This window comes from Asparagus officinalis, chromosome 7 (genome assembly GCF_001876935.1).
Source record: "Asparagus officinalis chromosome 7, Aspof.V1, whole genome shotgun sequence".
In the NCBI taxonomy this organism is placed as follows: domain Eukaryota; kingdom Viridiplantae; phylum Streptophyta; class Magnoliopsida; order Asparagales; family Asparagaceae; genus Asparagus; species Asparagus officinalis.
In genome coordinates this window covers 108,505,967-108,530,362 of record NC_033800.1, presented here as the reverse complement: position 1 = coordinate 108,530,362, position 24,396 = coordinate 108,505,967, and the positions used below count along the sequence as shown (strand labels likewise).

General features: G+C 38.1%; 1 protein-coding gene and 1 long non-coding RNA gene across 2 annotated transcripts; one reads left to right on the top strand and one right to left on the bottom strand.

Annotated features, from left to right (window-relative positions):
• On the top strand, positions 2,558-4,799 carry LOC109850200. Its single transcript, XR_002249383.1, has 4 exons — positions 2,558-2,804; positions 2,929-3,028; positions 4,093-4,156; positions 4,303-4,799. It is a non-coding gene; the product is annotated as an uncharacterized LOC109850200 (long non-coding RNA).
• Positions 8,518-24,109, bottom strand: LOC109846555. Its single transcript, XM_020415802.1, has 6 exons — positions 23,739-24,109; positions 23,419-23,608; positions 23,078-23,328; positions 21,981-22,202; positions 10,411-10,674; positions 8,518-8,745 (listed from the first exon to the last, which is right to left on the bottom strand). Exons 1-5 carry the CDS (start codon positions 23,793-23,795, stop codon positions 10,444-10,446), a joined length of 951 nt encoding a protein of 316 aa, XP_020271391.1. The 5' UTR covers positions 23,796-24,109; the 3' UTR covers positions 8,518-8,745; positions 10,411-10,443.

Here is a 24,396-nt window from a genome sequence, read left to right as displayed (position 1 = left end):
CCTATTCAATTTCTTCACTAAAAATAAACAAAAATATCCTTAAGAAAATTCACATTTAAGACATGCGACTTGTTTGTTCATGTTTAAGTCTTGTTAGGATATAAGCTACATAGCTTTAACATGAAAAGGCTATCCTTTTTTTTAATGAAAATTTAATTACGAGGTTGTTTTTTTTTGTCAATGAAACAATTTTATTCACTAACCAAGTGTGAAAGTTATATGTACATCAGATACTCAGTAATCCTATACTGAGATTACAAAAGAAAATCAAAAAAGAATATCCAAAAGAATCAGATACTCAAAAAACAGATAAACTCAAGACAACATCACTACTAGCAATTGAAGGGGTGTTGAGGATGGATGTGAGGACAAAAAACAGATAAACTCAAGACAACATCACTACTAGCAATTGAAGGGGTGTTGAGGATGGATGTGAGGACATCAATCTTGATATCTCTAACCAAATTCACTACTAGCAATTGAAGGGGTGTTGAGGATGGATGTGAGGACATCAATCTTGATATCTCTAACCAAATCATCAATACTTCTAGTCTTTTGCTGGAACAGCCTCAAATTTCCCTCTCTCCAAATGAAGTATATAGTGGTAGTCAAAGCCATCTTCTTGAGCTATTGCTTTAAACCCCTACCCTTTAACCTGTACACATACGAGTTCATTATCTGGAGCCAATTGTAAGATCTCCATTTAAAATTCATCCAGCTCATGATACAATTCCAGATATTTGCCAAGAAAACACACTCAAAAAACAGATGGTTTCTTGTTTCATTTGCTGTACCAGAACAAAGAATGCATGTATTTGCATTTATAACTCCTCTCCTATGAAGTCTGTCCTGTGTGAGTAATCTATCTTGAAAAGAAAGCCAACTAACAAATGAATGTTTAGGAAAATTTAATCCCCCCCAGACTGTCTTGAACCATGCCACATCAGTTGCAGCAGATTGAATTGCATAATATAATGCAGACAGTTTAACTTTTTCCTCCTTGCAGCATGAACTGATCAGGCATTTCAAATTTTCCACTCCTCCATACAACACCAAAGCTTTATCCCTTATTTTTAACAATTGTTTCCACAATCATGAGTCACCAACTCTTGCTTTGACCTGCCAAATACCCTCATGTTTTAAATAGACACCATGTATCCATTTAATCCACAGAGATTCCTTTTTGATATTAATATCCCAGATACATTTCAGAGCGGAAGCTGTATTCCAAATAGGAGCTAAAAAAATCCCCAAACCTTCTTTCTTCCTCTCCATGCAGACTCTCTCCCATGCTACCAGAGGGATTCTGAGATTTTGACCTGTTTTCCTCTTTCTTCCTCTCCATGCAGACTCTCTCCCATGCTACCAGAGGGATTCTGAGATTTTGACCTGTTTTCCCCCACAAGAATCTCCTACATAACCCATCCATTTCCTGGAAAACACTAGCTGGAAGAATATAATTTGATGTCCAGAATATTTGAACACCAAGGAATACACTCTTAATAATTTGCAATCTACCTGCATAAGACAGAAACCCGTGATTCAACCATTTTTGAAATTGTTCCGAGATCTTTGAGAGGAGGGAATTGCAGTCCATGTAAGACAATTTCCTAGTTGTGAGAGGAACTCCCAGATACTTGAATGGCATAGCACCTTCAGAGAACCCTAAGTAGTTGTTAATGGAGGATTTAACAGAATCATCAATACCACCATAGAAAACAGAGCATTTCTCAGGATTAGCCTCAAGTCCAAATACAACATTGAACTCTTTTACACATTGGAATAACTTGTGCACTGAATATACATCACCCTTGGCAAAGAGGAGGAGATCATCTGCAAAAATTAGGTGATTTATTTTGAGCTGACTGCACTTGGGGTGAAACTTAAAGAGTCTGTCATTCTTGAGCATCCCCAACTTCCTAGAAAGATACTCCATTCCTAGAATAAACAGATAAGGAGAAAGATGGTCTCCTTGTCTTAAGCCACGTTTGCCTTTGAAATAGCCATAGAGAGAACCATTAAGAGATAAAGAATAACTTGGAGAGGTAATACAAGCTAAAATCCAACCAATCATGACCTGCGGGAATCCCAAACCATGAAGTAGATCAGACAGAAAAGACCAGCTGATGGTGTCAAAGGCTTTCCTTATATCAATATTAAGCATGGCTCTAGGAGAGAGATGCTTCCTGTTGTAGCTATTCACCAGTTCATGAGCCAATTTGAAATTACGAGGTTGTTGATTGCAATACAAAGCTAATTTAAAATTGTTTATGTAAAAATTAAATGTCAAAGATGGTTTCCGTATATTACTCTATTTTTATAGTGGTTCTAGAAAAAAAAACCTTTTGTTTTTGTTATCATCGAGATATGTTATAATTGTAAAATAATAATTTTAAGGGGTTTTTATCTTTAGGTCCATTTGTTTACTCCCATTTATCTTTAAACCCAAGTTCTATTATTTGTATTTTTAAGCCCAATTCACTTTTGGTATTTGTCTTTAAACCCAATTACTTGTATTTATACAGAATGAATGTAAAAACCCAAAATACCCCTTTGATTGGCCCAATAAAACCCAGTATCTCTCTCATCTTCCTCATTTCATCTCACAGCCCTAAATTGAAAAAACGAGATCCCCTTTTCGTCGTCGCCCGTCTCCAGCCGCCGACGCCCCGTTCTAGCCGTCGCCCGTCTCCGGCGTCGATGTCCCTGTCCCTCTCTCTCCAGCTCGTGCCTTCCCATTTCCGTCATCTCCATAAATGCGTCCCTCTTCAAAATTCTGATGATCATGTCCTCTTGCTCTTCTGGTAATTTTCCCCCCTCCTGGGTCTTCTTCAAGCCATCGATTCTGCTTTGAAAACCTTTCCTCCCCACCAATTATTTTATTGCTCTGAACAATTATTTAATTAATCGGTCGTGCGCGGTGAACAGATTTGAGAGGGAGCTATTGAGGGGGGCCGGGCTTGGTGAATGGCTCTGACGCGCGCCATTTGATGGTCTGGAGCTCTTGGTCGCTTGGAGCATTGTTCAGGTTATTATTATTATTATTTATTTATTTTCCTTTTTACGGGTGTTGTTCAATTTTGACGTTCAGTTGGTGGTGCTTGCTAATTTTGTCATGTCGCATCAATTTCCTCCATTTGTGAAATTATTAGCTGCTATGTTTCGAAATAAAAAGCGCTTTTGGGCACAGGTTCTTATCACGGAGGTGGATATTTGGGATAAGTTGCCTTTTGAAAAGGTGGTTTGCTAATTTTTTGCTGTCTAGATAAAGACCCGCCGCATGCTTAATTAATTTTTCGTTTGGGGTGGGGGGGGGAAGGATTCTTGATATTTGACCCCAAAACTATATATATTCTGGTGTTACTGCTATAAAAAGAGAAAAAAATCGATGAGCACAGCAGGATGTCGGCACCTAATACATATGCTTCGAGCCTTGGTGAATAAAAATGAGGAGAGCACATTTTTCATGCTAATGTAGTGTTCACTCAGATATAGATTATCAACAAGTGAGGAGTCGTTGATTTTAGTGTGGGCAAAATTTCAAACCAATATCTTGTAGTTTCTTAATATTTAGGTTGGTCGATCATATGTTTCTTATATCCATGAGTTAGTGAAGTTAACTGAAAACTTTAACTTTCTGTGATTAATTATCATCTTCGATAGCCACTTGAGGAGGCTGAACTCTCAAATATCACACAATTATACCAGAAACTATGACAACCAATAAATGTAAGCCATTCATTGTTCAGTAAAGAGCAAGGTGGGCATCACTAACTTGAGGGAAACATGTTTTGTGTTCAATTCTGTTTTGATAATAAATATAGATAAGTTTATCCAAACAGAATCCTACTAAATGTTAAAACATTGAACTTAAAATTATTATGTTTTGTTGATCAGAACTTAAAATTATTATGTTTTGTTGATCAGAACTTAAAATTATTATGTTTTGTTGATCAGAACTTAAAATTATTATGTTTTGTTGATCAGAACTTAAAATTATTATGTTTTGTTGATCAGAACTTAAAATTATTATGTTTTGTTGATCAGCGCATGATGACTAATTAAGTACATTTTCAACCATATAAATTACAGGAGGAGCTGATCAAGGAGCTCGATTTGATTCTCGAGAGCTGCAGTAGGTTCTTAGTGGATCATGGTAAATATTTCTTGTATAGGATGTTGCATTCAACTAAACAATATAAATTACATTTTGGATATTTGGATTGTAGTTTGTGGTTTTCTAAACTCTGACAAAAAAATTTCTATTGATGGCTGGTTGTTTAACATTCTAATTTTTTTCAGGGTTAAAAAGGGTCACCAATTGTTTCTTGCTTCACTTGATGGAGTTTGGCCCTTTGAAGCTTACTGATCCTTCGAAGATTGGTGGGCTGTTGAACGGGTTGAAAACTATGAGGATGAATAACCCCTTTTGGCAGTCTTTATGGTGAATCTATGTTTTTTAACATTCCTCAGCTTTTGGCTATGTTTGTGACTGTGAATGTATCTGAAATACGTGTGAGGATGTTTTGTACCATATATGTGAGGATGTTTTGTAACATATCTCAATTTGTGTTGCAAGTGTAACATATATGCGAGGATGTTTTGTAATATGCGAGGATGTTTTGTAACATATAGGCGAGGATGTTAAAATTGGTCATTGTTAAAATTTGTTTGATCTCTCAACTTGTGACTGAATTTAGTGGTGAGTTTGTAGCATATTTCAGCTTGTGATGGTGTTTGTGATTGAAAATGTACCGTGTTAAGTGTAGAGGATGTTTTGTAACATATCTATGTTTGTGATTGAAAGTGTAGCGGGTTATACTGTAAGTGTAGCGGGTTACACTGTAAGTGTAGCGGGTTACACTGTAAGTGTAGCGGGTTATCGTGTAAGTATAGCGGGTTATCCTGTAAGTATAGCGGGTTATCGTGTAAGTGTAGCGGGATACACTGTAAGTGTAGCGGGCTATCATGTAAATGTAGCGGGTTACATTGTAAGTGTAGCGGGCTATCCTGTAAGTGTAGCGGGTTACACTTATCCCGTAAGTATAGCGGGTTATCCTGTAAGTGTAGCGGGTTATCGTGTAAGTGTAGCGGGTTATCGTGTAAGTGTAGCGGGTTATCGTGTAAGTGTAGCGGGTTATCGTGTAAGTGTAGCGGGTTATCGTGTAAGTGTAGCGGGTTATCGTGTAAGTGTAGCGGGTTATCGTGTAAGTGTAGCGGGTTATCGTGTAAGTGTAGCGGGTTATCGTGTAAGTGTAGCGGGTTATCGTGTAAGTGTAGCGGGTTATCGTGTAAGTGTAGCGGGTTATCGTGTAAGTGTAGCGGGTTATCGTGTAAGTGTAGCGGGTTATCGTGTAAGTGTAGCGGGTTATCGTGTAAGTGTAGCGGGTTATCGTGTAAGTGTAGCGGGTTATCGTGTAAGTGTAGCGGGTTATCGTGTAAGTGTAGCGGGTTATCGTGTAAGTGTAGCGGGTTATCGTGTAAGTGTAGCGGGTTATCGTGTAAGTGTAGCGGGTTATCGTGTAAGTGTAGCGGGTTATCGTGTAAGTGTAGCGGGTTATCGTGTAAGTGTAGCGGGTTATCGTGTAAGTGTAGCGGGTTATCGTGTAAGTGTAGCGGGTTATCGTGTAAGTGTAGCGGGTTATCGTGTAAGTGTAGCGGGTTATCGTGTAAGTGTAGCGGGTTATCGTGTAAGTGTAGCGGGTTATCGTGTAAGTGTAGCGGGTTATCTTGAAAGTGTAGCGGGTTACACTGTAAGTGTAGCGGGTTATCCTGTAAGTGTAGCGGGTTACATCGTAAGTGCGACAGGTTATCCTGTAAGTGTAGCGGGTTATTCTGTAAGTGTAGCGGGTTATCCTGTAAGTGTATAACACTCATAAAATTTCACAAAATAGCACTCACAAAATTGCCAAAATTGCACAAAATTCCAGTCTTACAAACTCCAAAATTGCACAAAATTCTACAATAACGAAATTGCACTATCAACACTTTCATTATCTACTTTCAAAAACTTACAATCTAAAACAATATGTTACAAATCAAACTCCAAAATTACACAAATCTTCAAGGAAAACTCCAAAATTTCACAATCTTCAAGACAAGCTCCAGAACCGCCCCAAGCTCCTCCCTGTCCCGTTGACGCCCTCGACCACCGCCGCAATCACCTCGTTGACGCCCAAACCGCTGCCCTCCATCACCCGCCACCCAGGTCCGTCCAAGCCTCGACGCCAAGCTTCCCCAGATCCATGCTCCGCGCCCTAACACCTCTCCCCCACCACACCGAGCACCACCTCCGTTCACCACCTCCCTCAACGCTACCTCCGGCCTCCTCCGCCACCCGCAACGCCGCTCACCCTTGCCTTCTTCCCCGAACCCGACTCACCGCCCACTCCATCTCCTCTGTTCACCTTCCTCAGCCACGCCAAAACAACCCGCCAAGCCCAACGCACCGGCCAGCCCGCGTCTCCCTTGCCCACCACCTCCGCCTCCATCGCTGCCTCCTCAAGCCGCGCCTCCACCGCAAGATCCTCGCCGCCTGCCGCGCCTTCCAGAGGTGGGATCGGAGGAGGAAGACAAAGACTTGAGGAAGAAGGAAAATGAGGAGAGAGAAGGGGGGCTGGTTTAAGTAGGGTATTGAAAGGGGTATTTTGGGGATTTTATCATGTTGGTGTATAAATACAAGTGTTGTATATACTGTATTTTAGAAATTGGGTTTAAAGACAAAAACAAAAAGAAAATTGGGTTTAAGAATACAAAAAATAATGATTGGGTTTATAGGTAAAGATAAGTAAACAAATGGGCCTAGAAATAAAAAACCCTAATTTTAAACTACAGCAGTGTGCATCGAGCTTTACGTTAATGATTAAGTGTTTTATGTCCACAAACTTTAGGTCAACGGTTAGTTTGAATAAATTTTCTTAAAAATCTGCACTATGGCGTTTAAATATAACATCCAATAATTGAATTGCATGTGACTCTCATGTGCCACCAGGTGGCAATTAATCCTTCTCACCTCTAGGTTAGCTGCTTAAAAAATATTATATAATAACATGACAATTAAATTAGGCTCCGTGCGGTTTCAAGGAATGATTTTAAAGTTTAGAATTCTAAGTTTGAATTAAATAGAAAATTTAATGTTTTAATACTCTAAGATCCTAGGAGTAATTTGTACTCTTTCTACAAGATTGGTTGTAAGATTTTTCAGGTGGTTGTTTAAAAAGTTGAGATTTTATAGTTGGCTATTTGAAGGGGTCAAAATTTTAACGGCGTTTTTCATATTTTTTAAAAAAAGGCTATTTGTAATTTTAGAAATTTAAGAGGTTATTCATAATTTTAGAGGTTGTTGGTAAATTTCAAATTATAAGAGTGTTTTTCATAATTTTATATTTTAAGTGTACTTTTTGTAATTTGTATATTTTTAGGAAATTTTTGTAAATTTTAAAACTTCAAGGTGCTGCCAATAATTTCAGACGTCGCAGAGAGCTCTTCATGACTTTCTTATTTTCAGTCTTCTTCCTTCTTGTTCTTATTTTAAATTTTTTTGAGTATTGTTCGCAATTTTTTGTGGCTATTATTATAATTTTTAAAATTTGAAAGTGTTCTTTGTAATGCCAACTTCTTGAGGGGGATATTTATAATATTTTTTTATTATCGAGGAGTCTTTTTATAGTTTTGTATTTTTGGGATGCTGTTTGTAATATTTAGATTTTTAGATGGTTATTTGTATATAATTTTAGAATTTTTAGGATATTGTTTATGCTTTTAAAAAATTTCAGGATGTTTTTTTTATATTTATTATATTTTAGAGGTCTTTTCTCATCACTACAACAAAATACAACATTGCCGACGAAACAAAACGTCGGCAAAAGTTTAAAAAACGTTGGGAAAATCTTTCTCGACGCAAAATGCAGCATCACTAACGCGTCACCAAAAGTGCGTCAAAGAAAATATTTGGCGACGTAAACACACTGCGTCGGTAAAAGTCAACACTTTTGGCGACGCTTCATGCGTCTGGAAAAGTATATCTTTTAGCGACGCATAGTATTTTGTGTCAGCAAAAGTATGTAGAATTTTTTCATATGCAAAAGTGCGTCAACAAAACTTGTACTTTTGGCAACACATGCAGCGTCGGCAAAAGTCAATGCGTCGACAAAAATATAGCTTTTAGCGATGCAAAACTGTTCGTCGCTAAAAATAATACTTTGTCGACGCAAGTTAGCGTTGGCAAAAGTGTAGACTTTAGCGACACAGAATGAAGCGTCGCTAAAAATTATATCTTTGGCGACGCAAGATAGCGTCGCTAAAAGATATTACTTTAGGCGACGCAAGATAGCGTCGCTAAAAGATATTACTTTTAGCGACGCAATATAGCGTCGGCAAAAGGGTTACTTTTAGTGACGCTTTTTAGCTTACACTGAACATGAACATCCATAAAAAATTTGCTTCCATTCACATCAACAAAGAAACCAGACATCAAATTATACTCCGAACAAGTTGCATATTATGATAAACAAAGAATTTGCTCCCATTGCAAAATAGTTACATTCATTTCCATTTCTAAGTCAACACTCAAAGACCTGTTTACATATTCCAGTTTGCTTGTAATCCATGAAGGAAAAAAAACACAATGGAAAGAGAGGAAAATGTGAAAAAAAAGAAAGAAGGGAACAACTGTTTAAATATTCCAGTTTGCTTGTAACCTCATGACAAGTTGCTCTCTGCTTCCAAGATAATCAAATCCAAGTTCTTGCATAACAAGAATGAAACAGCATAAAAAATAGATGTGAATGCGAGTGTAAAAATTTCACAAATCTCTGATTCAAATACTTGTAAATCCTACAGACACGATTTCAAATACACTATTTCAGAATTTCTAATTATATGATTGCCAGTTGGTTATAAAAATTAGTTTCTGATCTAAGTATACAATGATGTAGGTACATTGGCCAATCATTGGTCTATTGTTTTGGTTCAATTGTAGTTTGAATACCTAAATACATATACCTTAGTTTCTCTACAATTTTGTTATCCAGTATTCTCACACCTCTTGCAATCCACGTATTTTCCTTTAGTTGATTTGTAGCTAAATACTCCAGTTCTCATCTAAGTCACACGTGATAGGTTTTTTTGGACACCAATATTTGTCAAAGGTATAACAATAACAACAGTGATAAAGATAATTTGGCTTCTTTTGGACCATATCCATCATCATGGTCATTTAAAAGAAAATTATTTTAGGTATTAAACTGCATACACAATCATACCAAAGTATATAAATGCTAATAGTCAGGAAATTTTTGGGTACTTAGTGTAGTTAACTTGAGACTACTGAGGATTATCGACATGCTCCCTCATGAATGATCCTTTAGACAGGGACTAAGATTTGAAGGCTAATATTGGATTCTTTTCAGTTGGAAAAAGAAAACAAAACGAAAGGAACAGACAGTAAAAAAAAGAAGAAGAAGAACAGAACACTTTCATAAAAAAGAGAAGAACAATCAAATTCCTAGGGTTAATTGCGAATACACCCCCTGTATTATCTCTCAATTGTGCATAGCCCCCTTGTATTTTGGAAGCCACATAGATTGTCATCAGTTTTTATATGAAAACAGAGATTCACCATTTACGTTGTTACAAACATATCACCTCTTCTTGTAGACCCATACTGGTCCCTTAATCCTTCTGAGTACTAACCTATTTATTAGTGAGACTAGAACATCTTTACCTAGTTATGATTAATCCTTCTGAGTACTAACCTATTTATTAGTGAGACTAGAACATCTTTACCTAGTTATGATCCAGTTAATTCATATCCAATAATTTCATGTCTTTATTAGTGAGACTAGAACATCTTTACCTAGTTATGATCCAGTTAATTCATATCCAATAATTTCATGTCTGGTTCTTGTCACTCCAATTTTGAGACTAGAACATCTTTACCTAATTATGATCCAGTCCATTCTTAAGATTCACACACACTTGACACATTTATGTATGTGTATATAATAAATGTTGTTTAAAAATATATAGCTGAGATGATGAAGCATGGAGCAAATGCTGCTTCTAGGAAACTGATTGAAGAAACTGTGGAGTTTTTTTTTAGTTCTATTTACTAACTAATGTCAGTTTCTATCTATGAGCATGTTTGGTAACTTTGGATTATAACTTTAGTAAATGATTATCCTTAAAGATTACTTTTAAGTTAATTCTTAATGAAAAGTCCTTCTAAGATAATCAGGTGTCCAAATGTTTTCACGAGTCACTAGCTATTAATCCAAACAATCCCAGGACCATGATATAGGAAAGTGTAAGGCTAATGTTGTATTATGATTATCCTAGCATTACATTTAATAGTGTATGTCGAGAAACCATAAATAAGTCTAATAAGGAAAAATTAAATGCAAGTCTAACCTCATCTCGATGAGAAATCTCTACTCCGCTCGCTCAAGGCTGGCTACGTGCAAATAGCTGATGCACTAAATCCTCAAGATCAGTAGTCTTTTGAGCTTGTGCGTTCATATGCTCGGCTTGTGCGTTCATCTGCTTGGCTTGTGAGGCAATATGCTCGGTTTGTACAGCTAATGTCTCCTTTAAAGCCACGACCTCAGCATCTAGCTCAGCTGACTTTGCAATAGACCTGGTAGATGAACTCCTTCGAAGGTAGATCCCATAAACCTTCAGATAATGTAAGGACCATGAATTTTCAATACTAGTTAAAATAATTTTCTGGTATTTTAAAATATTTAATTGTCATTTTTAAAAGAGTATTTGTATTTTTTTTGATTTTCTAGAAATTTTCTATGATTTAAAATCCAAGTTTTATATTTATTTAAATAATATTAATATTTATAAATTAACTTTATGCAGTGAAAATTTTTGGAATTAATATATTGTTATTATTGATATTATTAATGTATTATTTTTTTAATAATATATCATATTATTATTACGCGTCATTAATTCGTTGTAATAATACATTTATTATTAATTAGGTATTATTTTTAATAATTTATTATATTATTTTTTCTGTTGTAATATTATCAGTTGTATTAGTAGCAACAGGGTACGCTTTTCGCGTAGATAATTTTCTGTATATTTAGTTAATTTTGTTTAGTACCTGTAATTAATTATATTATTAGTTAAATACCGTAAAACCCTAACGCCTAAAATTAGCAGATTCGCTATATATCATATAGTATATATATATATATATATTTATATATATATATATATATATTATATATATATATTTATTTATTTATTTATTTATTTATCACGCCCCTCTGCTCATCGTATTCATTTTCAGCGCTGGCGCACCCGCGCATGCACCTTTCTCTCTCCTTCCTGCTCTCTCAGGTTGCGCCGAGACGCAACCGCCAGCGATCACCCAACGCCCCCGCTCGGCCGCACCACCTCTGCCGCCTGACCGCCGCCTCCGACCCTCCACCTCATCGACCACCCAAACCCGCAACCCAACTCCGCCCCAACACCGCCCGATGCCTCCCCTTCGTCTACGCTCCTGTTTGTTGGAAATTTGCAGTAGACAGACAATGAAAGAAAATTTTGACTTGTATTCCTCTCAAAATCAATTACAATTTGGATTCCGATTACAAAAGAGAGGAGAATGAATTTGATTCTCCCTTTGTTTAAAACTGGGTTCTTCTTGGTCGCGGTGGAGTGCCTCCTTCGATTGATCGCGTCGAACTTGCTCTCCGTTGACGATCCGACTGTCCTATCTCACGAAACCGATTGAATTGCTTGATGAATTCGGTTTAGAACTCTTGACGAGTATAAAGAACTCAGAACGAGTTGAAAACTCTGACAAGAGTTGTTGAAAACTGAATGTCTGGTTTGATGTGATTAAGTTGGGTTGCAAGCTTAATCACGAACTCCTAAATGAGTTTCAGAAATAAACTCAGAGCGAGTTAAAACTCTGTGAAAGAGTTGTTGGAACCGAAAATTCAGTTAATTGCCAAGTGTATTATGACGTTGACGAAAGGATCCTTTGGGATTTGATTAACTGATCATTGATTAGTTCCTTGATCTTCAAAAGATCTTCTTCTTCGTACTGTTGAACTGCTGAGATTTGTTGACCTTAGGCGGTTTTGATGCCAGCTCACCTCAACCCTATGCGGTTTTTCTGCTAGAAACCGATCAACCCCTTACTAAGTTGAGTAAGTCGGTTATTTATAGGGGGATTAGGGTTGTAACCAACCCCTAAATCTGCTCCTGAGTGGGCGAAGATCCCTCAGAACGTGGGATAACGGTTCTAAGGCCGTTCGGTTTGCGTTTGAACAAGTCAAAATGCCTTAGTTGGCGTTCTGGGTTTTAACTCTGCGTCCAAGGCTTGAGACGCAGAGTTAAATCTCTGTTAGAGATTTGAGACGCACAGGCCGCATGCGTTCTGGAGTTGGAGACGCACTGATCGCTGGTGCGTTGAAGTTCAACTCTGCGTCCAGAGTTTGGGACACACAGTTGAGCCTGTTGAAGAACGCACGTTATGTGTGCGTTTAGTGCTTTAACTCTGCGTTGCAGAGTTAGATATTTGCTGGAGAACGCACAAGTTGTGTGCGTTTCGCAGAAGTGACCTTCTGCGTTTGATAGAGGTTGTTGACTTGTAACCTCGTCTATTATGACATTGCAAAGGCCATTGCTTATCGATCTTTGCCTGTTATAGGATATGAGAGTCGTCAGATTGTAACTCTCGCTATCGATTGTGAAGGCTACTGAATAGGGTTTTCATCAGCTGTCGAAAGCGTCGTCGAATTGTAACTCTTCTCGATCTGTGTGAAAAATCTCCTATTTGCCCCTTTCGACTGTCGACCCGAAAGCTATTTGATTGTAGCTTTCGTTGTGAGAGCTTGACGGGAATCAACATCCATAGTGTTTTGAAGATGAATATTTGCCCACAGCTCTCTACTAAGCAACTCACCAACTAAGTCCAACCTTTTATTTCTGAAATCATTACACTGCTCATCAGCATCTCTAATAGTTGCTAATATAATATTAGTCATGCTGTTGTCGCAGCCATCAAGATCAATCATCTCAGGGATGAGGCTGTGTTTATAGCGGTTGCAGAGTTGCGGATGCAGTGATTAGAAAGTCGTCTGATTGTAACTTCCATTATCAGGACTTGATGGGGATCGGCTATCTATTGTGATTTTTAGACAGCCTACAGAACCCCCTCCAAAGTTTTCAAAAGTTCACGATTGACTGGGACGAATTTTCGGAATACTTTGGACCCTGTTTCTTCTTGGCTTTAGCCGCCTTGATGGCTGACATTAGCCTCCCTCTATTTATTTGGAACCATGTCTTGGCTATTAACATAGAGGAATTCGTCTGATTGAATTAGAACGCACAGATAGATTTCTTGCGTTATCGAACCGAAACGCAGGGTTAAATTCTGCGTTTAAGAATTCCATCAATGCAGACGCACAAGCGGATTATAACGCAGAGCTGAACTCTGCGTTTAGAAGCTCAAGCATCACAGGCGCACAGGCCACATTTGGCGGGCATTTGGGACTATGATCCCGACCCGATTTGACAGCTCATAGCTGTCTTTAAATAGACCGCTAAGGGTCAAATCAAAAGTCACCCGACTTTTTGTCTCCTCTCTTTCGGAAGATTTTTAACGAAGCCTCTTCGTTTTCAACTCCGGTGACCCTGCTCGTCTTCTCTGACCCTCTTCCATGGGTTCCAAGAAAAAAGCTGCTCCTCGCCCAAGATCTCCTGCTGCAGCAGCGCCACCGTTTCAGGTTCCACCCGTCGGAGGTAAATGTCGCCCTTCTTGGCCGTCAAACTTGCTTCGGCAAGTTCTTTAAAACCCTGGATGTATTGCCGTCAAACTTGCTTCGGCGAGTTCTCTGAAAAACCCTAGATGGGTTCTTGCAAACGAGAAAGATGACTCGTTTTGTTATTGTAACGCAGAGTTAAGACTCTGCGTTTTGAATTCGAAACGTCAGGGGCCTGACTCTTGCGTTTATGAAATTTTAACGCCAGATTTGAACTGTGCGTTCGAAAACTTAATGCAGAGTTTGACCTCTGCGTTGATGAAAATTAACGCCAGGTCTGGACCGTGCGTTCGAAAACTTAACGCAGAGTTTGACCTCCGCGTTGATGAAAATTAACGCCAGGTCTGAACTGTGCGTTCGAAAACTTAACGCAGAGTTTGACCTCTGCGTTGATGAAAATTAACGCCAGGTCTGAACTGTGCGTTCGAAAACTTAACGCAGAGTTTGACCTCTGCGTTGATGAAAATTAACGCCAGGTCTGAACTGTGCGTTTGAAAGTTTAACGCAGAGTTTGACCTCTGCGTTGATGAAAATTAAACGCTAGATCTGAACTGTGCGTTTGATAATTCTCTTTCTTATGGGCTCAAATAAAATTCCCTTCATTTGACTGATTGAATATTTCTTTCTTTTGCAGTGCCTTACGCCCGCGAACCTCTCAATCTTCGTCACCACTTCGGACGTGGGGGCGGCGTGGACTTTAACATGCAATTCAATCTGTGTCAAGAACTTCCAATATTCCAAGACACCGACACAGATCGTGTCACCCTGATCTCAGATCCAAATACAGATGTACTCAGGGTTTTAGTTACGGACGCTAAGTTTGAGACTGGTTCTCACAAGAAACTCGCCAAGCCAGCTTTCTTATTTGGGGATCGCGTCACTATCTCAAAGGAGATCGATCGTGCACGGCGGTCACTACAAATGGCTTAGGCAGATCGGTGATCGTCGCTTCTTCCTCCCTGACATGCACAGGATGTTTCCCATCTCCTACTACCAATGTGCTTCTGTTCCCCGTCACATGAATTGGGACTTGGTGAGAGAGCAAGATGGGGTAGCTGTTGGGGTTTTGACTCACAAGGGTGTGCATACCGCTGGTTATAATCGACAAGTGTCGGCCTTGGAACCTTGCTTATTCTCACGGGGATATCCTTTAGGAGAAACAGCTAGCCCAGCTAACACTTTCATGCGACGATTTTTGGCCGCCAAAGGAGAATTCCCAACTGCAGTATTCCGAGCTCCTGGATGGGTACATTCCACCAAAGCAGGATGGTGGGTACGAATGATAGAATTCGTGTTGTCGGAATTGAAGGGACCATTAGCTCAATCTGGGCTTGCTTGCCCTATTATGGCTACTAAATATGGAATCGCTCTCAGTCCATATAACTTCTTCGCCATTCTGGAGCGGTACAATCCAGAGACTTGTACGTTTTTCACACCAGAAGGAGAATTAGGGTTCGCCCTGCATGAGATGTTTGATGTCTCAGGTCTTCCTTTTAGAGACCTGCCATACGAGGAGTTTATTCCCGGATCAACGGAGCTGAAGATCTTGAAGGAGACGATCCCCGAGGTATATGACACTCTATGGGAGGTGATGTGTCATTTCCAAATCTGCGGCCAACTGACAGAGGCACGCGGACGTGGTATCAAACAGCTATCCTGGGCCGAGTATCTTTTCCAGAATTTGTCTAACAAGGCTGCCACCGTATCTCGTCGGGAGGCGAGCACTCCTGAGACCATTCAGGCTTTGATCAATGACGCCACCATTCACTATGTCAGCGAGGGAATAGAAGATGACTTCCCAGCACAGACTGAATTCGAGAGCTTCCATCACCAGGCAGCCACTCCCATCTCTGATATGGCATTATTAGCGGGTTTTCTCATGCTGTGGCTGAAGCGGTGTGTGGTCCCTACCAGACCCATAGATGCTGTGATGATTGAAGTAGCTTATCCCGCTGTCCTCTTAGCACATGGGAGACCCATAAATTTACTTTCCGCCATGACGTGTTGTTTACAACACGGTTTGAGGGAACTGTGCCTGGAGTTTATCCAAGTGAAGGAGATAGACTCTGAAGGAACGAAAAGCTTGGTGACCCCAAATCCTCGAGTAACGCCTCACATTGTGTACATTTGATGAGTGCTCCCTCTGCTACGGATGGAGGCTTCATCCCTTTCGTGCAGAGATTAGAAAAAGCTACTTGGATAGGCAATTACGTAGTGAAGGTCCGTCAGATTCTGTCGAGAGACCTCAGCTACGACATCTTCCGCTGCTTCCCGGATTTTGAGGGTGGAGGATATGGACAAGTCTTCCAAGATACCGCTGGTCCTAATGGTTTTACCCGTTTGGACGGGGGAGTTTTCCACTGGCTGTTAAATATTAGACCTGGTTATCTCCTCTTCAGGCAAAATGACAAATGTATAATTGAGCCCTATCAACCGTATCGATTTGCTCGCCAATGGATACGACCAATTGTACATTGGGAATCCGAGGAGCCAGCTTTCAGTTATGGGCAACATATACGAAGGAGCTCGAGCCTGGTATTATTCCACCACAGGTTGTACTGGGGCTACCTTCAGATTACCCCACAAAACGCCTAATTCTCTTCTTTCCGTGGCTTTTTGTAACTGGTATCATACAGCTTCTACGATGCCAGATTACAAATTGTACACTTCAGGCCTTCGTGCGATTAGGAAGATGTATTCTTCTCGGAAAGGAGGTGGTCGTGTATCTCGTCTGAAGGGGATCGGCGAGTTTTTACATTTTGAGGATGCAGCTGAAGAAGGAGAAGAAGAAATGGGACTAGAGAGTGCCCTGGTAGTGAGCCCTAAGGCTGCTAAAGCTTCGAGAGTCAAAGCAACTGGAAAGAGGGCTCTCTCTGAAGCAGAAGAAGCTCACTACGAGAAACGTACTCGTAGAAAGCTGCTGGTAGATCCTCCTGCTCAGAGGCTAATGGCTGATGCTTTCAAATCTGTCAGTGGAGGAGAAGAGCAGGAATCAACTGTTGCAAGTTGTCCTGATCGCGCCGATCCTCACTCTGGAGGATCTACGTTTTCTGAAGAATTTTTCCCTCACCATCCCTTAGATCAAGCAGAGGGTGGAGATGAATTCCCAATTGGGGATATGGGGGTTTCTTCTGCAATGGATCCCGATATCTCACCATTTCCAGATCAGACTCCTGGTGCTGCTGCTTCGCCTGCAAGGGTACCGCCTGCAACGTCTCAATCTGAAGGGGATAAACTGCCTACAAATGAATTGGCGACAGTTGAGCTTGCTAATCTTAATGAGAGTCAGTCTCCCGCTTCCTCTGTACTATTGCCACCTTTGGGGACTATTATTCCTAGTCCCACGACTGGCCGGTTGGCCCAGGTGGATCCTCACGCGAGCTCTCCTGAACTTTCAGCTGCTGACGATGACGAACCATTAGACTATGGGAGCTCGTCTCACCATGAGGATGCTGATGAGGATGAAAGCGATGATGATGATTTTTACAATTGGGCGGATCAACCACCACCACCTTCACGTTTTAATTTGTGTATTGCTATACTTATTGTGATTTAGTATTTATTATGTTTTTGCTATAATTTTTGTTAGTAGTCACGTTATGGTGTAGTTGTTTTATTTTTTGTTGTATTTGTTTTATTAATCCTACGTAATGTACATATTACTTATACATGTTTGTTGTGTGTGTTATCACATAATTTTGGTCATATTTTACCTTTCATGTACGCATTTTGTTATCATTATAGTTTGGTTATTATCAAGTTATATGTTTTTCTTGTATGTCTTTTTATGTTGTCTTTAATTTTATTGATTTATTAGTTTATTTGTGTTATTTGAGTTATATTGTTTATTAGTTAACATAGTTATTTCTTTTACTTTTCATCTGTAGTTTCATAGTTTATTTTAGGATGTGAAATGAGTGTTATAAGTTTATACAGCTTAGATGCAGGTTTTGCATATTGTAGATATTTTTTTGTGTTTATTAGTTGTTTTTCTTTTATTAAGTTGTGTATATTTTGCTTTGATAATGTATTTTATTGTCTATTCATTAATTGTTTCAATTGTTGTATTTATCAATTCTTCATATACACAAGTCTCTGTATTACTGTTTTAGTTAACTGTTATGTCCATATTTGATTATTATTTGGAAATTATTACATGGCAGTTCATATGTTGTATTATGTTTATTCTTTGTTTATATTAGGTTTATAGTTTTTGTATTATATTTGGTTATTCTAACAGGTATAATGATATAATGGTTATTGGTATATTTTGATATTGTGTTCGTTGTGTAAATATTATGAATACATAATTACATCATTATTACATATATTTTTTATGTCTTTTATCTACGTCCATTATTGGTATTTTTTACTTTTTATTATCAGCTATTATATGTATTATTTTTGCTTTACAAATTACTATATGATATCGTGCATATCTTATTTTAATTCCAAGGGCGGAATTTATTTTAAGGGGGGTAGAATGTAAGGACCATGAATTTTTAATACTAGTTAAAATAATTTTCTGGTATTTTAAAATATTTAATTGTGATTTTTAAAAGTGTATTTGTATTTTTCTCGATTTCCTAGAAAATTTCTATGATTTATAATCCAAGTTTTATATTTATTTAAATGATATTAATATTTATAAATTAATTTTATATGGTAAAATTTTTTGGAATTAATCTATTGTATTATTGATATTATTACGTATTATTTTTAAATAATGTATTGTATTATTTTGTATAATACGTTATATTATTAATTACATATTATTTGTATAATTTATTGTATTATTTCTTCTGTTGCATGTTATCAATTGTATTAGTACAACAGTTACGTTTTATCGCATAGATAAGTATTCTGTAATTAGTTAATTTTTTAAGCACCTGTAATTAATTATTTTAATTAAATACCTAAAACCCTAACCCTAATTACAATCCTCTATATATATATATTTATTTATTTATACCCCCTCTCTCTCGTATTCCATTTCAAGCCATCACCACCCATCACCTTCTCTCTCCTTCCTCTCTCTCGTTCACTAAGACCCAACCCAGGCATCACCTAACGCCCGCCCGCTCGCCGCACCACCTCACACTGACTGACCGCCACCTCCGACCCTCCACCTCGTCGACCCCCAACCTACAACACAACTGCTGCCCAACACCGCTCGACACCTCCCCTTTGTCCACACTCCCCACTGAAGCCGCGACGAGCCGTTGCACGCGACAAATCCCAGCTACTCACTACAGGATCCACCCGCCAACACCTACATCCGCCTCCTGAACACCGCCACGGCCTCCGTACCACTCCAGCCACGCACCTCAGCCGCCTAAGATCCTCGTCGCCCCTTCTTGCTGCCGTCGAGACAGTCGCCACGACCCGCAGGCAAGCCCCTGCGACCGCCCAGCTCCCGAACTCGCGATGCACAGCTAGCCACATGCCACCGTAGCAGCCGTGCTCACACGGCCGGTCCAGGCTTGTCGCTGTTGTAAGGCCAGTAGGCGCCGTCTCTCGCCTACCTGCCTCTGCCTGCGCGAGCCGCCGCCAAAGCCATGCGCCAGTCAGCCCCGAGCCGCCGAACCCCGCTTCTCATGTCGGATCCGATCTGCGTCGCAAGCAAGATCTCGTGTTTACCTTCATTTTTAATTAATGGTTAATTATTTCAATTAAGTTGTATTAATGTGGCTAAATTATTTTGTGGTTAATATTGTGTTATTATGATGATTATATGTAGATAAATTATTTTATGGTTAATATTGTTGTTAGTATGATTATTACATGTAGTTAAATTATTATTGTGGTTAATTATTATTACGATTATTATCGTTATTGCGGTTAATGTGTACAACCGAATATTTGCGTGGGATGAAGATGACCAATTAGTTATGTACGTGTAGAGTTTAATTGTTAATTTTTGTTAAAATATATTTAATGTATATGGACATGAATGATAAATTAGGATTATGTTAGAATTTGCGAACTATTACAGAAAAAAATTATGAAAAAAATAAAAATAAAAATATATGTATATATATATTAACAATTTTTAAATGATTATTTGTAGTAGTTTTGACAAGGGATAGTTTTTGAAATTTATTAATAGAAAGAATATTTCATTTATTAAGAACATAGAACTGATCGTCGTAGAGAGCGACATTTCATGTGCGTAACGATATCAGTTCCCCATTTTCTTTTTACTACAATTTTATGTTGTAGAATAATTAAGTATGTGTAAATTGCATGAGGAGTTTGGTTATTCCAGTAGTGATGAAGTCCCTTATGTATGTATTCATACTGTAGTATTTTGTTTATGCATTTCATGTTCATTATAGTTCTCATTTCTGCTTCATAAACCTGCGTAATTATGTTTAACATGCCCTACTATATTCATAATCTGTTGATATGTTGAGAACATTAGTAGTTCATGATTTAGTAGCCTTGTACGTCATGAACAGACTTAGTGACATGTGTGAGTGTGTTGACTGAGTTTAGGTGGTGAACCCGAGTTTAATAGGGATTATAATTGTTGACTTAGAAAAGCGAGAAGAGTTGGGATGGGAAAGTCCTTGTTCATGTGGTCGGATGTGACCGTTGATGTATCTTCCATGCTCGTGTCAGTGAATTCATGTAATCACTGGGGTTGGTTTGTTGGGCTAAAGTGAATTCGTGTAGTCACTTTAGTCAGTAAATTCGTGCAGTCACCCGAGTTCTGCTTGAGTTCGGACTAGGCTGAAATTGGATTGCGTGTAGTCCTCTGACCGATTCGTGTAGCAGTATTGGATGCACATAGGGGGTTTGTGAACAGTCAGCTATCCGATGATATGAGCAATGACTCTGTGTGAGATGTTGACAAGTGAGTTTTAGGATGACTAGTACTTTACCCGATTATTGTATGCGTATAGCTGTATGTTATCATGCTTAGTATAAGATTACATTTTGACTTAGTAGAGTTCCAGTTGCATGTATCATTGTCATTCGTATTAGCATTATTACTGTCATAGCATGGGTCGTTAGACCGTTTTATTTGTTCACGTGAGATCTTGCCGTGTGCCATGCACGTTGACATACACCTGTTTTCTTTGGTGTGCGTCAGACTTAGGAGACGAACAGGTCCAGTTCAATGATACAGTAAAGCCGGTGTATGCCCAACCGGAGTGTCCATCTGATGGAGTGGAAGAATAAACTGAAGCCTAGACGTGTTTTCTTTTCTATAGTAGCTGATGAACACTAGAACTCTTTTATATAATTTTTCTTAGTTTGATGATGGGTTCAGTTATTTTATCAGTATTTTCTTTTATGTCTATGTATTTTTATTCCTAGTTGGACCGTTTTTATTGTAATAAGGGTATGTTTGACCCATATTTTATGTCTGGGATAATTTACCATGGATGATATGTTTATTTCTTATTCTGAGTTGTCTTTATATTCTTGCTATTGTGATCGGTGGTCTGTGATTGAAATTTATGTATTTGACGCTTAGCGTATTAAGTTGAGAAGAAAAGAAAAGAAAAAATAATGATAGTGTATATTTCTTCTCAATCTAATACGTCGCGGGCTTGTTCACGTTCTGATTCCTGGGTATTTTGGGAAACGGGGCGTGACAGGTAACTTGGCCACCTTCCAAGTACATCAATGGAGATCTTAAACTCGTTCATCAGGGATGTAACTTCGGGCTGAGATTGTTCGACAGTCTTGTTGACTAATCGCTCCTATCGTTTTTAAAGATGTAAGATCCATATCATTAATGAATAGATAAAAGTTTTTTTTATAGATTGATTTAACAAAAGTAAATTGGACATACGTACATAGGTGTCTTGTGCTTTCTCGTTTACCCATGCTTTCCTTTTTTTTGGTAGTGAGTTTCCTTGTAAAATTTCAGAAAAGAGGGAGCTTGCCCATTATTTTTTGATTTTTGTAATTTAATAAATTCATCATTATGGTTGTTAATAACTATTTATAGTCTATTTATTTAAAAAGTAAAAACTTATAAAGCAAAACTTATAATTACTGATATTATTGCTGCAAATGATCGAGAACCAGATATATGTTTGTAGGGCAACTTTGATCGACTCTCCTTCACTTTATAAGATTTTGTCTAATAACCAAAATAAAATATATTATTAAAATATATCATAACAAATAAAATTAACATGACAATTTAATAAAGTGATTTGAGATCTATACCTTCCATTCTTCAGTTTCCCACACATCGATCATCGATACCCAATCATTGGGCTCCACACGCTTCGGTGGATGGTTCTTAGGATCAGGTACTCCCTTCTCTATTAAACCATGATAGTAGGCGTGCAACTCATGCTTCCAATTTCTATATATGCTCTGACACTTTTTCTTTATAGAATCTTGGATGACTAGGTAGTTCTCATAGTCCCCGACATTAAATCTTTGCTACAAGTACAGTTAAACATGAATATACATATAAGCATGAATATCCTTCTGTAATATGCAGTACGTTATTTGCATAAATATACATATAAGCATGAATATCCTTCTGTAAGCATGAATATACATATAAGCATAAATAGTGGTATAGCATGAATATCCTTCTGTAAGCATGAATATACATATAAACATAAATATTGGTCCAAATTCATTCAAAACATTCAAATCCTTACACTACTATCAGTAATGTGCAGTACATTATTAGAGGAAAAGTGAGGAGTCTGTAATATAAAAGGCAGATTCACGTCTGGTGTGTTTCTACTTATCGATAGGCCTTCTCACTTCTCCTGACATCAGTTCCTGTTAAGTTTTAGTTGCATAAAGACTTGTTAAGATTTCCACCACTTCGATGTTTCTAATTATGATTTTTTTCTTGGTAAAGTCAGGTTATTGTTTTTAGGCAAAATATAATAATTTAACATCTTTGTCGAAGTAAATATATTTCCATTTGCTTATTAATTAGAATCTTGAGGCAAGAAAGAAATAAAATTGTAGTATAAAAATGTCTCTCTCCCTGAACATGAAAATTCCAGTTAATTATCCATTAATCTTGCTATTGTGGAACTCAAAGAAAACGTAAGAAAAATTATATATTTTTATAGCTGAAACTTTAGTCACCTTAACAAAAAAATGTAGCAGCAAAAACATGACAGGTTGAAGCTTTTTTATATCACGACAGCCCAAAATGCGGAGTTGTTGCTTGCTAGTTAAGGAGCTAGTTCTTCTTATCTACATTATGAATGACCCTTTATGATTGAATAAATCAGGACAAATATATCATAGCAATGAAAATATATCATTAAAGAATGATTAAAAAATACTCGAACTCTCAGAATGATCGCCTCTCGAATCTCAGCATCAATATTGTCCCAACCACAACTGTGAACCGATGTAGATGACTGGATCTCTTTACCAATCTCATTCGTAAGGGATGTCGAATGCTCCCCCTCTGGTGCTCCACTCGAGGAAGGGATCGGAACTAAAATCGCATGACCCAATTGTCTCACCAATCTCTCTGTCCCCTTCTCTCGTGTTGCACCGCGTACATTTCTACGGGTCGATGGTACCGATACTACAAAAAATACAAAGTTAATTGAATTAAATTTTATATCTAATATAAAGGAAAGGTGAATTTGATATGTAAATAATGATATACTATTACCTATGCTGCTTCCGATCGTTTGAGGGCTTTCTAGTTGGTCGGGCTGGGCAATAGATGATGGCTTAGGGTGGGGCAGCTCGCTACGGGTACACTGGGGTGGTTGGTTCGAGGCAACCAAGATCCTCCTCTCGGGCATAGAAGTCAATTGTATGATATTTTTGGACTTGCATCCTGGAGCCATACGTGTTACCTGTTATAATGGAGTACAATGAATTAGTAGTACACATAATGAAAAGAAATTAATAACAAATAATAATAAGTAATGACAAGGATAAATAATTACAAGTAACAATTAATGACAATACACATATAGATATTACCTCTACTAAATCATCATTGTCATCTTCACTCGATGAGCTAAGCAAATTATCATCCATAGGCGGTAGGTACTCATCATCATCCTTACAAACCTTTTTTTACTGCCTTTACTTTTCCTCTAATGCATTGGCAACATCCTGAAAAATGTTTGTGAAAGTGGTGGTATTCCCAAAGCTCTTATTCTCGCTATATTCTCATATATAGTTTTCCTCCTTCTTGCCTCATATATCTGTCATTTTTTGTGTGGACTCTGGTTTGACCCATAATGTTTTACCACTGTGCATATTTGATAACTATGAAAAAAATTACATGTTAGAAAATATAAATTACGCCAGGTTGTAACATTAAACTATTATACAAAATGATAGAATGTAATTATGTAGATTTCAAAGAATATTATTTCTTGATATTTGTTCATTTACGAAACAAAAACATATACTACACATCATAATCCATATCAGGGTCTATATCTAGGTCAGACTGATTATGCAGATTATCTTCTTCATCGTCGCCATACTCTTCCATTGGCTGATCATTGTCAACTCCATACTCCGTATTTAGGTCAGCACTGGGAATGATATCGGGACCAATATCATCCCTATAATAAGGATAATTTGTAGTAGGCTTGACGATAATTGGAACAGTGACCGTGGTTTCATC